Raw genomic sequence first — 14,055 nt, forward strand, 5'->3', positions numbered from 1 at the left:
AGTTTGTATCATACTTCTAACCAATAAGTATTTACACAATAGATATTTTAAATGGAGTGTCCTTGAAGGGAAATAGGCAATTGCATGTGCAACTAAACACAGACGAGCTTGGGCAGGTTGTACATATAAAAAGCTTTAAAGGCTCTTATTTCACACAGAGAATGTTAGCAAGCAGATCCAAACTACACCTTCTGCAAATTGCATGCCTCAGAGAAGATGTAGCTGTGAAATTTTTGGGTCAGAAATTAATTTTAAGACTTTCCAGTAAGGTAACAACATTGCTTCTTTAATCAGAATTTTTTTGACCAAAAAAAATTATATACCTATCATTTAACACAGTCTAGGACAGTACATTCATCATTCAGAATCATCTTTTTCCTTGGTTAAGTACCATCAAATAATTAATACATACACATAAAAATGAAGAACAGTGTTCTAGATCAGCAGAGTTTTTCTCTGATTTTTTCTTCTCTTCTGCTCAGACTGTGTCTACTGTGACAAGTTGTTAAAAAGGTTTAGAAACCAATTGATGCAGTTCAGAGAAGGAGAGTAGTAGTGCAAGTGAAAAAACTTCATGAATGAAGAATAAACAACTTGTCTGTTTGCTTCTGTTAGGAGAGTGAACAGGAATGAAGCAGGGTCTGTCATTGGAGTCCATGAAATATCTTCCTGCCTGCATTTTTGGTCTCAGACTGTCTTGTTGAATGGAATGGCCTAAGTTTTGTGTTGGTTTTAGTCCAAATACACAGGCCTAGTGTATTTATGGTTATTCCAGAAAGGAAATTTTATTGAAATATAAAGATAGCTAAATATTGCTCCTGATGCAAAGCAGTTGACTGAAATTATCCCAGAGAACTCAAGGAAAGCAGAAGTGGATATCATTGTGTTCAGTCTTGTAACTTTGGTCTACATGAAGGCTGGCAGCCTTTTGGATACATGCTCCTGCCAGCTAAGGGCAGCGTCTTCCACTCCTCACTGGAATGCTGAAGTTTGGGAGCAAACTTTAAGGCATCCTTAGCAAGGGTCTCTGCTTTTGTAATTGCAAACAAAAGCAGAAATTCTACTAAAAAAAGGCATTGAGGGTAAAGAATGCTAACGTTTAAAATGTTGTCCACTAGGTATGAGAAGTGTAATGTTGATGTAAGAATAGTTTTCCATTCTCTGCTTGGAGAATGGGAAATGAAGCTTTCTCTAGTAGCACTTTAGGTCACAGCTATGGTGTGCCCTGCAATGTGGACACTGGTAAAAAGTGTAGCTTACTGGAAAAAGAGGGGAAATTTTTTTTCTTCAAAAATAGTCTTTAGTGAATAATGAATAGCAATGGGTTTTGGAAGGGATTAAGAAAAACAAAAAAGTGTAAATATTTCACATTAAAGGAGGAGGGTTCTTCCTTACCTGTGCAAAAGAGGTCACTGGCTACAAAGCCAGAAGCATCTCTGGCATGAGATACTAAGGAAGCTTCAGGCAAGGACTGTGGAGGTCAGACCCATCTCAGGACTTTGTGTTCCTGATAGCCTGATTTCTTTATGATGTGGGGATGGGCAAGGCAATTAGAGCCACTGAGTGGGAGCAGGTGCTCTCAAAATAGGAAGGAAGAGGAGGAGGGAAGGGATGGTCTATGTCCCTGATGGTTGTCACGTCTCATTTTTCCATTTCCATGAAGAGTGACCAAGACCTGTTCTCATTACACAAACTCCTAACTGTTTCCTGAATGGTTTATTCTCCTTTTTTTCCTGTAACCTTTGACTAGTGTGTTCCTAGACAGACAGAAACAGGGTAAGTATCTTGACACATTGTTGGTTGGGCATGCTAGGGACCTCTGAATAGAGTTTTTCTGCTGCTGCATGTGAAGTCTCTGCTTTTGTGTTTGAACTCTTTCAGTGTGCTGTGTGTGAAGTTTGTAGCCAAACCAGCTCCAAACCAGGGCAGGTGAAGAGTTGTTTTTGTGTATTTAAGCCATTTGCTCTTCCATAACTGCTGGCACTGCAAGCATCAGTGTTGTTCAACCACTGTCTGTAGTCCAGCCCTGAGTATTTACACATGGGGACTAGGAGGCTTTTGGAGCCTCCAATTCGAGAAGTTTCTTCTTCTTGCTCTTAAAATGAGTGGGAGGAGAACAGGAGTGTCTGTTGGTACACTTCCAAGGTGGGTTACAGACTTGGTGTATATATATAAACGTTCCCTAAGGTTAGTGATTGCATATGTATTTCATATTTTTTGAAAAAAAAAAGTATTTATTTAGAACCCAAACCCATTCTTTCAGCCCTACATCGTCTCTCTCCACATGTCCCAGTTTCAGTTTCTCATTTTTTGGCCTGGAAAGTTTACTCTTGGCTAAAATGTTCTCTGTTGTCCAAGGCAAATACTTCAGAAAACAATACAATCAGGGAAAAAGTTACAATTGAATCTCCTTTCGTATGGAATTGACAATCTGATCTGAGGTTATTCAGGCTGGAAAAGAGAAGGCTCAAGGGACACCTTGTAGCAGCCTTCCAGCAGCTAAAGCAAGCCTACAGGAAATCTTGAGAGGGGCTTTTTGGGGGGTTATGTAGTGATAGGACCAAGGGGGAATGATTGAACTGAGAGTGTCAGTTTATATTGGCTAATGAGAAGAAATTCTCTACTCCAAGGGTGGGGAGGAACTGGCATGGGTTGTTCAGACAAGTGGTGGATGCCCCATCCCTGTAAGGTTCCAAAACCAGTCTGGATGGGGCTTTCAGCAGTATGGTCTAGTGGAAGGTGTCCCTGCCCATGGCAGAGGGGTTGGAAGTAGATGATCTTTAAGGGCCCTTCCAACCCAAACCAGTGTTCAGATTCTGTGATTTCCCTGGTAAGTAGAGGCTATATTTTCCAAAGTTAACGCTTGTTTTCTGCTTCTATTTTGTTGATAATGAAATGAGAGCTAATTAAAAATGCCTAGAACCTTTCTGTGTACCTCGCAAAACAGAAACTGTAATAGATTGACTAACTTCTCATTTTACATGTAACAGTTGAAATAGTACAGAGTTATAACTGTATTTAAAGCAAAATGCTTCTTATTTCTTTTGGAGCAGTCATAGTTGCATAGTTTATATTGACTGATAATTGGTCTTGAAACTTTTTACATCTTGAATAATAATTGAATTTTAAGTCAGCAATTTTAAAACATTTTGTTTTCTTTTCTTTTTCTCATTCTCTGCCCTGCTTCAGACCAGAGGAAACCAACAGAAGAGTGAAAAATGTAAGAGAGTTGCACATTAATTGTGATTAATTATTTTTAAATGCTTCTGTTTATGGTGCTATCATATTTACCATAGTCTTCAATTGTTGATTTATCTGATGCAAATTAAAGCCATTTTACAATGATCTCTACATGCAGCTTACTTTCCCAAATCATTGTAATAATCGAAAACAGTACTTATATCTGCTTGCTTCAGATATATAAGATGCATCATGACACTCTTTGATTGGTTTTGCTAGCGATCACAGCTAATACTGTATGAAAGATTTTGCAGTGCATTGTGGAAACATCTCTAACAGCATGCTGATATTCTTTTACACTGGCACATGTCATGAGAGGAAAGTAAGCTTGCATTCAGGGTTTTTTTTCTGTTTGTTTTTAGGTTTTGATTACATTATACTGGCTTGGGAGAAGAGCTCAAAGTGACCCTGATTATAATGGTCCATACCTCAATCTTAAAGCATTTGAGAAGTTATTAGGGCAAGCATTGAGTAAGGTAAGGAATCCAAAAAAGGAAACGAAACAAATAGCGTGAAGTTTATAGTTTGTTATACAGCAGCAATTCTAAACAGTCTCTTGAGGGTTTAATTTTCTTCTTAGTTTGGAAACCACAGTAATTTGTTTTGCTTGCTATCAAGTTCCATAGGAAAGGAATGATTTTTAGCTTTGTTCTTCTGCTACCCATATGAATTTCAGAATACATCTGCTCTAATTGATGTGGTACATTGTGAAGAGCCCTATCTCAATCCTCTTTTCTGAGAGGAAAGAAATTTAAGACCTTTTATCAAGTCTTCTGTTCAAGCTGTTGTTGTGTATGTGTTTTAGGGTTTTGCAGTGGTCTTTGTTGAAATTTGTTTATGAATTCAAAATGCTCATGAGTAGCATATTTGCACATTAAATTATTGGAAAAGGCCTTTCAAAAGTGACTCTTGTAGGCACTTGAAGAGTCCAGCCAGCCGAGCAGAAGTGGCAGAGACAGTGGGTACGGCGATATTTGGTACGTTGACCGGGGAGAGCCTTTCTCATCTTCAGTTACTCATAAAAGAGACGATTCCTTTGATAGCTTGGACTCTCTTGGTTCAAGATCCTGCACTTCATCGGATATAACCTTGAAAGGTGGCAGTGAAGGTATGTTTTCTTCTCTAAAATCTTTTGTTAACATGTATCTTATGAGTGTGGGAAAAGACAATGTATGGACCTAGTACTTGGATATCCAGTACTTAAAGTCAGTTCTAGTTTTGTAACTGTTGCTGTTGCATTTTGCGTAAGCAAATACTCACCTCTAACAGTTGGTAGAAAAAAAGCACTGCTCACACAGATCTTCCTAGACAGGGTTGCTGAAACTCTTGCTCTCACTGGCACATTAGAGTGTGTGTATGTGCGGGGTATATTCCCAGAGTTCTGTAAGGGAAATTCCTAGAAATTAGAGCTGGATGGAATTGCCTAAAAATTCACCAGTTGCACAAGTCACTTGCCTTGTTCTTAGGGTGACTGTGTCAAACTGCTATGTCTTTACTTCATTTGTGAATATTCAATAAGGTTTTTCCCACCTAGGTTAAACACTGAGTAGTATTTGTTACTTTTAGTAGTTCGTCATGAAAATAAAGGTAACAAGAAGATAACGACATTGGATCCCTAAAGCAGCACTCTAGCCTGTGTTTCTCTGCTGGTTTTAAAGTTCAATGCCAATTTGTAGTCTAAAGTCACACATTGTGAGGTTTTGGGTTTTGTTTCATGTGAGTAACAAAATCACTGAGCACAGGCTCCATGGAGCATTGCTGATCTGTGCAAGGCAACATTTAGCCGTACTACATACGTGATGTACCCTAGGCTTCTAATGGATTTTAATCTGTGAAATGAGCACAAGGCTATATTATTTGCTGTTTGTCTTTGTTAGTAAATTTATCTTGCAGACACTATTTAATTAAAAATTTTCTGTGCTGTTTTTTGTCTTCAGTCTGGAGGCCAGCACTTTGTTTCCTGCAGGGAACAGTGATAATGAAGGAATGGAACAAATGCAGGAGGATCATGCAAACCAAATTGAATTTAATGGATCTTATCACAGCTTTGCCACAGACTTCTAAAAATACTTCTCCTACTGTCCTGTCAGTAGCTCAGCAAATTTGCAGCTGAAACATCTAAAATACAGACATAAATTGATTTTTGAAGACTTTGATCCAAGTTTTAGCTACAAGCACATGTCTAGAGAATGATGTTTGTATCTTCCCTTTTTATTTCCACTTTCTTCTAAGGTTGCGACAGTGACACAGACTTGGAACTGCCTTCCAAAATGCATGACTCCCATAAAGATGACAGGTCTTACCGCAGGATTCCTGTGATTGAACCAAAACCTACCACTGACTTCAATCGTTTCTTACCCAACAAAAACAAGCAGACAGCATATGTGCCAGCACCTTTAAGGAAGAAGAGGATAGAGAAGAATGAGGACAACAGGAGGAGCTGGGCAAGTCCTATCTTCACTGAATCAGATGGAGCATTTTCAAGGTACTGGTGTGTGGTCTTAGTAAAGTGGGCTTTGATGTAGAATTTTTAAAATAAGTTACTTCTTTATTAATTAAAGAAAAGCTGCTCTTGTTGCAATAAAAAGTCAAGTATTTGATTTTCCATGTTTTATCAAGGGCGACGTTTTGGTGTGGTTGCGTGGTTTGGTTTTGTATTTTTACAGTTTTTTGATGCTTGAGTAATTTTTGAAACTGGCCAGATTCCAGATGTATTTAAATAGTCTTAAATGCAAGTTTGTGAGAGATAGACCTATGGTTTTGACTGCTTGTTAAAGCTTCCAAAATATAGTGATGAATTTCAGTTGTCCGGCTTCTTGATGCATACAAATGAGATTAGTGGGCAGTTCTTGAGTTTCACCATTACCTTCGTGACTTCACTGTTCATTCTATTCCTGTCTCGGTCAACCTCAGTGGACGTGAAACGAATCCTGTAGCTTCCTGTCAAAATAGCAGAGCAGAGTGTGGGCTCACAAATCCAGCTTCCCTCCAGATCATCTATGAGTATGGCAGTGGCTCTGATTCAGAAGATGAAAGAAGGCTGCCCGACGTTGTTTTGGATGACTTAGCAAATCGTAGATTTCTAGTCAAAAAGAGCCCTGTAAGCTCTGCTGCACCTGGACATCATTTCATGTTGCGCAATGACTCTCCTAAATCTTGCTCGCGGGAACGTTATCCAGCTGGTCCACTAGCTGCAATGCTTGAACCACTGAGGTCAGAGATACTAATCCAAGATCCAGTAACTATTGTGTTACCTAAGTCGCAGCCCTTAAATAACTCTATAAAGTTAGTCTTCTAATTGGCATTTTAACACAGCTGATAATTTGATATGCTTTTTCTGTCAAATTTTGTATTTTTGTCAGAGGAGATAGGATGCTGATATAACCATTTAACTTCTTTTTAATTTTTGTAATTTAATCTATCTTATTGTTTCTGGTGCTGCAGTGATGAAATTGAGAACTAATATGCTTCATTCACAAGGCTGAGCTCCTGAGCCAAAAAGCATGTCTTTTTGCATTCCTTATGTCAAGTTGCTCCTAAAATATCTTAACTGATTGGATATTTTGAACAGTAACCAGAGGAGGCAGAGGCAGTTGGATACTAAAGAGGAAAACAAACCAAGAGCTAACAATCCTTCACAATTATCTGGGTATTTTGATGAGGACGAGGAAGAAGTAGGCATCCCAAACATTGAAAAAGATGATCTCTATTTTCGCAAGCTAAGTTCTTCAGCGCCAAATACAGTTGTTGCTTTTGACAAATTTCTTCCTAAGTTTTGGACTCCAGAGGAGGAATTGCTATGGAAAAAAATCAAGAAATCCTCTTTCAAACCCTGGTATAAAGAGATTCAAGGGTTCAGGTGCGTTTTCATGCATGCCTGTTCTCTCCTGTGTGCAAAGCCTAAAGTGTAGTTCTATGACTCTGAATTTTTAAATTTTCATTGCCAGTGTAGCAGCAGGATATGTTTTATTCTTTTTTATTTTTTCTTTTCTCTTTTAATAATTGAAATATTATTTTTGTTATACTGTTGCACCTGTTGCACTGTTGCCACTGTGCATTTTACTCAGTGAGTACACTTCATGGCTTTTTTTTCTTTCTCCTCTGCTCATTCTTTCTGCTGCTACACAGTAGAAAGAGATCAGATTCTGAGGATGAGGAATTTGCTTACAAACAAAGCTGTGCCATTGTTGCTAATCAATCAAGACCAAGTTTTGACTGGAACAGTAGCTGCAGAAGGGATCAGAATTATAAGCCAACTGCTGAATATGTGGGAAGCTCATTGTCACAGATTGCAGAAGGAAAAATCTTGGAGTCTTCTGATCAGCCCAGGTTGATACTGCTGCATGAGCTGTTCTCTTGATGCATCAAAAAGAAATGCTGGATATGCAACAGCTAAATTAAATTAAACCATGTCCCGTGATGATGTGCTTTTTTGGTTATTACTGTTTTGCTGGTTTGTTGGGTATGGGCTTTTTTCTCTTTTAATGTAGCCATAAGTTGCTGGCCTTCTGAGACATGTAAATGTGAAAGTGTGACATGCTGCATAGGGTTACTGGCTTTGTGTGTGAGCATGTCAGTGTGATGTTTCTGAACAGGTTAGGATGCCGGGATACCTTTGCGTTGGTTGGCGTGTGCTGCGCTACGGTCAGTGGTGGTGAATGCCAAGTGGTGTCGTCATTCTGCTTGGGATACAGCAAGTCTAAACCAAATGTATATTGCAATACGTTGTGATCTGCTTGTCTCTTGCTAGTTAATGATATTTTTACTTCCCTCCTTTTGTTTTATATGCTTCAGTCAGTTTTCGTTACTTCAGGCCCTGCAAAAATACACTGACTACGTGTCTTCTGACATGGAGACCAGAATTGATCCCACTTCTGGCCCTAGGCTCATAAAATGTAGAAAGAATGTTTCCTTTATACCAGGAGGCAAGCAAGGAGATGAGGACAATGGATATCTATATCCAGATTTGGAGAATGATGATTTGTTTGTTCGGAAAACTGGGGCATTCCATGTGAATCAAGTTGTTCTTCAAGACCCCCGGTATTTAAAGAAATTTTCTGAGCAGGAGCCTCCTCTAGAGGGTGAGATAATTCTGCAACCCAGAGAGGGCCAAACCGTGATTCCAGATTTGGAAAAGGATGACATGATTTTTCGTAAAGTCCTCTCTCAAAAAAAAGAGGTGCCTTTATCAGGTGCTCCTGACAAGTATCACCCAGCACTGTTTCCTGATCCGTGGAGTCTTCCAGAAGAGATCCGGTCCAAATTTCTATGTTTACTTGAAAAAAATGCGATACCAGAGGAAAGGAAGAGCAATGGCAGAGTGCTGTCACCATCTTTACACCATAAGAAGGACGATATGCTGACCCGCAAGATTGAATCTTGGAAAGTGGGAAGCAACGTCCAGCCAGTAAATTTTATCCCAGGTCCATGCAGTGAAGAAGACTGGAAGAAGTGGGAAGCAATCAGGGAGGCCAGCAAAGTTAGACACAAGAAACGGCAGATGGTGGAGAGGTCAGGTTGTGTCCTGCACAGATTGAGTGCCCTTGAACCCTTCCCATTCAGAAAAGCATCATCCTGTGCTGAACCATTCGTAGAGTGCCAGTCTGTTTGCTCGTGTCATCCTCGAACAAGTTTATTTGCTTTGAATAAGCTCATGACTGCAATACCATATTTTCAACAAAAAATTATAAACTTTTCTGGTTTTAGGCTGCCATTTTGGAGAAAATAAGTTATCATTCCCCCAGGCTCAATGTTCTACATAAGTTTCTTTCCATGGTTGAACAGAAATAGTGATTATTAAAAAGACTATGGAGTCTAGAAATATTTTCTTCTGTGCTACAAGATAATTTGCAAAAACATTTCTGAAATACATGAATGCTTTAAAGACAAATTCTGGAAATGGGCATTCTGATATTCTTGCTTGCACCTAAGTTTAAAAATGCTTGTAAACTGTCCTGCCACAGTTCTGAGATGATTAGATGAGGTGGGAAAAAAAAAAAAAAAAGTGTTTTCATGGTGCATGCAAGTTATGTATCTATGTAATATTAAAGTCCACCATGGCATATTTTATTCTGCCAATACTATCCTCCTACTTTCATAAAGTCTCGATTCATTCTTATTCTCAAAATTTCTCTTGTCTGACTGAATACTGCTTCTTAAGTGCTTCCTATCTTTCCTTTGAATTTTGTATTTACTGGGGGAGAATGGGGTTCCAGATGTTTACTTAGCTCTGAAAATACGGCATTGCAAGTTGCAGATCTCCCAGCTGTGCATCATTTTGTGACTAAGACACTTCTGTGTTCCAGTTGATATTTTGATGTTGCTGCATTTAATTTTTAAGCTTAATACTGTTAACAAAGTTTGAGCTTCACTGAGAGATATTTCTGAAGTGCTTGGAAATATTGCATGTTTTAAAAATTCATTCAGTAGAATTAAATAGGTGTATTATAAAATACTCGTATTCAAGAATACTAAAAATCCTCTTGAATTGCCCTGGATTAATTGTGTTCAGGGATTAATATGCTAAACTTCTATTAGGGTCTTTTTGTTCTGGTACACATCAAGTATTACTTTCAGTTTGTATGAGTAATGGTTGAAATAACAAGAGAACAACCTCTGTAAGCCATACTTTTTGTTGGGACTCAAGCTGGCATTAATTTTATTTTCTTGAAATGAGTCTCTTTTGAGCATCATGGGGTTCAGCAGCTCTGGAATTAATAAGTGGTGCAGAAATAGCACAAGGCTCTATTGGTGCAGTACTGCTAAATGAAAAGTGTTGGAAACTTGCAGGCAGCCTTGTTCTGACAGTTCTGCCCAACTTTGCCCATCATGCAATTCCTGGTGTGTTTTTTGATTGGTGTCCAATTCCTGACGTGCTTTTCCATGCTGGCTGGTTCCCAAGCTTTCAGTTTCCCCATCACTTAGTGAGAGTGTTGGTCTACTAATGGTGTTAATGTTATTATCAATATCAAGACACTGAATCTCTTTTTTTTTTTTGGTTTCTGATTTCTCAGACTATTTCAAAAGCTTTCTGATGAGCAAGGGTAAGTTTTACAAAAGCTTGAAAGATTGGAATGCTATTTTTTTGCCTCTTTTCATCCTTATGCATGCACAGTAGCTAAAAACTCATGCTGAAAACTTGTGCATGATGCTTTGTTGTTCTATTCTTTGCCATTTATGTAATGAATGTGAGATAAAAGCTGTGTATATGGCAAAAGTTCTCTCTGCTGTCCCATGTATTCAAGTTATGGTTATCAGGCACTTTAAAAATCAGCTCTATTGTTTTATTCCTGCTGAAGTGAAACATTTGTTGTTCTGTATTTAAATTAGGCTTTAAGACACTCAAAAAGTGTAAAGAAATATTAACAAATATTTTATTTTGAAGGCTGTACAGCTATAACCTGAAAATAATTAACAGCAGTGGTATTTGTCATGGGACTGGTGAATGGTTATTTTGTATCTTCCAGGTGGAAGATATATGCTCAGTGGTAAACTATAGATTTGTGCCATGGGAAATTAGATGTTGTTTACGATGACCTGCTACTCAAAGACAAATAATTTTTTCACTTATTGTGTGATGTTAAGTATTTGGGAATGTATGGTGTTCTACTGATTTTTTTTAAATTAAAATTTATTTATTTATTTGCTTCCCTATTTTTACTCTGAGGTAAACCTGGTAAATTTCTGAACACTTCCAGAATTGAAAAATGTTTCAGATATTAGGTGTTAGGAGAGGGAGACTCAGAAGACTCAAGTCACTAGTTAGGTTTTTCAGTTTAGACTGAAATTAAAACTAAGATCCAGTTCCATGGTGTGAATATACCTTTTCTTAGGTTATATTTTCTTTAGGCTGAGATTTTCCTGTTGCAGGCAGATATAGTGATTAAAGAGAAAGAAGTGAAAACAGTAGTTATTTAAGTTTTCTTGAATTCATCTGGAACAAATTTGATACATCCTTATGTAGTATTTGGTTACCCTAAAACAGTTATATGTGTGATATAACTTAAGCATAAAAAAATGAGGAAAATAACTGTACAAGAAAAGAGTTTCTGCAATAGCAACCAGGTGATTTTTGCTGAATTTGGCACTCTTCTCATTCAGAAAATAGATAAGCAAACAGACATGATGAGTTAATGCCAAGCCTTTATTTCTAGAGGCCAGAGGCCAGTCTCATGTTACCAATGAAAGTGAGTTCAGCCACTTGGGAGGAAGTGAGAGTCTGGTTTGTTAGTTCAGAGATCTCTTGGAATGCAACAGATTAGAGCAAGGCTCTGTGCTGAATCTGTTTTCGTTTTAATCTTATTTTCCATCATATCAGAGAAGTGCCACATTTTCAAGTCCTGCTGGAACTTAATCCCTCTATATAACTCATACTTGGATAAAGAAAAACAAGGGTATTTTTTAATACTAAGAAACAAAAAATCCCCCAAGCCCTAGAGACCTAGCTTTCCCTTTGCATTACGCCATTGAACCTTATGATGAAACACCTGCATTTTGCTTGTGGTCCCATCTCATCAGAAGCCTTGTCCTCTATCGAAACTAAAAGTCATGTTATGTTTATCACTGCAGTGTGAAAGAATAAAGGAAAAAAATAGCATGTGGTGGGTGACAACATGAAAGGTGAGCTTTGAGGAATTTAGGTTAAAGGGAGCTAGCAAGTAGGAGTTCCTGGGGGAAACTGTAGCCTTGTTGAAGAAGTTAGCAGGAAGATGGCTGTGTTAGTCATCCCAACTTTAATGGAAAGCATCTCAGAGCCTTGGGGAGGATCAGCATAGGCTAGTGGGTCCTGTGACCTCCATGAACCGAGCATTTGGCTGTGTGTGACGCTTAATCTTTTGGAAATGTGCATCGGTAACTGGTTTGGAAGGAAGGAAGGAAAGAAAAGGAGGTGATACAGGGGTTGTTACAGAACAGAAGTCCAAGGGTGGGAATTTGGATTTGGGGGTAGGGGATGCCTTTTCAGTCAAAGAAGGAAACGAGATCAATAAAGAGAATAGCAAGTTAAAACAGAAGTAACAGTGTTCTATGAGGAGCTCAATGTGAATGATCAGCATGGAAATGTAGAGAGCTGCTTATTCCCTTAACCTGATTTTATTTGCTCCAATACCCAGCTAATGACTTGCGTGTTGGCACTACAGCACATCCCATCAGCTGCCCATGTGTTTCCTGCTCCATTCAAAATAACACTCATGAGCATTCAGTTGTACTAATATAAATCTTTCTCTCTCTCTCTGAAGGTTTCACTCATGTAAATGAGGGCTAGGATGTTATAAAGCTGAGTTCTCTTTTCCCTTTCTAGGAGTAAATCTTTGAATGATGTCAGTGCAGAGGAGCTGCAGACGCTGCGCAAAATCCGTTATGAAGAGCTGCAGAAGATAAAAGAACAGTTACAAGAGCAAGATCTAAAGTGGCAGGAAGTAAGGACTCCTTTTCACCTCTCCTTGTGCATCCTGCTTGAAGGGGCTGCGTGTCACCTGCCTTCAGTGTCTCTAGTAATAAAGCTTTGGCATGTGTGCAGCAATTCATGGGGCTGTCTTCTAAGACAATTCATCTCATGCAGCTACTAGAGTTTTTGGGGATGCCTGTTTAATGCAGAAATGAAATTATTTTAAATATCCTCCTAAGTTTCTGATTAACGCTTCAGGATAGAACTTGTAGGTATTGTAATAAAGCCTTCAGGCTTGATTTCTGTGGACATAAAGAGAAGTTAGGGCATAGTTTCTTGTGTTATCTGCAATTTTTGAATACTTTTTTTGGAAAAATGATTGGAATGTCTGAGTATTTGATCCTCTGGGAGAAAGGGGAATAAATAATACTTCCTTTTGCAAATTCTTGAGGCTCCTATCCCCTAATAATGCTGTCTTAAATCCAGCTTGTAAACTGTATGGTAGCTTTACACAGCATCATAAGCATATATATAAAGACTTTTCAATTTATTAAAAATCTCTGCTTGACAATGAGTATCAACAAGAAGCCAAAATTAAGAACAAAGTACCAAACAAGAAGTTCATAGTTGTTTGTGTAATGCATCTCAGTTCTAATATTCGGTACTTCCCTTAACTCAGCTCTGGTATTTCATGGACAATATTGCCAGTTCATATTGTGGTTTTACAGAAATGAAGAAAGTACAGAAATATCTGTTTTCAATTTAGAATTTAAAGCATATTTATTCTCAAGCTAGTGTATCAGTCTAACATAGTAGTGATTTGGAAAAATAATGATATACTAAACTCTAAAACCCTCAACAAAGAAGTACAGATTGCATTTGCATTAGTTTTCAATTATGTGTGATTGGTGAAGTGTTTTAGAATAAAATTGAAAATGTTGAGGGGAGAAAAAAATGGGACAAATAGCATATAGTCCAGTAATTACAATTTTTAACTTAAGGAGGCAGTGAGCCAGCAATCCTGACTAGAACATGACATGACAACCCCTTTGTCATTCAGGGGAGAGGTACTTGAAAATGTGGCTGTGATGCAGACATGCAAATAAAATCAGGCCAATAAATAGCATGTAATGGGATGCCTCCATAAGTCTTTGAGGCCTTGAGAAAACCTGATGGTATACATTCATGTTATTCTAAACAGGATCTAGCAAAATGGAAGAGTCGTAGAAAGAGTTACACTTCAGAATTGCAAAAGAAAAAGGAAGAGAGAGAAGAAATTGAAAGGAGAGCCTCTGAGGTGTCTGGAAGGAGTACCAAGTCACTGAAGGAAATGCAGCAGGAGAGGTAATAGTCCTAATGGGAATACTATGTGTACAAACATAAATCTGAGCATTTTTATTCCTTTAAAATTTTGAGCCGCTTTTACCAAT

The 14,055-nt window shown here is 38.2% G+C and overlaps 1 protein-coding gene across 17 annotated transcripts in view; it reads left to right on the forward strand.

The window, feature by feature from the left end:
* LMO7 (LIM domain 7) overlaps positions 1-14,055 on the forward strand; it is a 131,287-nt gene that overhangs the window by 83,104 nt on the left and 34,128 nt on the right. For 6 of the 17 annotated variants that reach the window (XM_041419889.1, XM_041419890.1, XM_041419892.1 and 3 more), the window contains exons 5-15: positions 3,190-3,220; positions 3,603-3,716; positions 4,156-4,348; positions 5,473-5,725; positions 6,154-6,453; positions 6,812-7,099; positions 7,369-7,569; positions 8,035-8,751; positions 10,254-10,283; positions 12,539-12,656; positions 13,827-13,969. In XM_041419889.1, coding sequence (XP_041275823.1) covers positions 3,190-3,220; positions 3,603-3,716; positions 4,156-4,348; positions 5,473-5,725; positions 6,154-6,453; positions 6,812-7,099; positions 7,369-7,569; positions 8,035-8,751; positions 10,254-10,283; positions 12,539-12,656; positions 13,827-13,969 — 2,388 coding nt within the window. The remainder of the gene's footprint in view (positions 1-3,189; positions 3,221-3,602; positions 3,717-4,155; positions 4,349-5,472; positions 5,726-6,153; positions 6,454-6,811; positions 7,100-7,368; positions 7,570-8,034; positions 8,752-10,253; positions 10,284-12,538; positions 12,657-13,826; positions 13,970-14,055) is intronic. The other 11 variants (XM_041419888.1, XM_041419903.1, XM_041419896.1 and 8 more) reach the window with 4 other exon arrangements.

This window comes from Onychostruthus taczanowskii, unplaced genomic scaffold (assembly GCF_017590055.1).
Source record: "Onychostruthus taczanowskii isolate IOZ18803 unplaced genomic scaffold, ASM1759005v1 scaffold62, whole genome shotgun sequence".
NCBI classification, from domain to species: Eukaryota; Metazoa; Chordata; class Aves; order Passeriformes; family Passeridae; genus Onychostruthus; species Onychostruthus taczanowskii.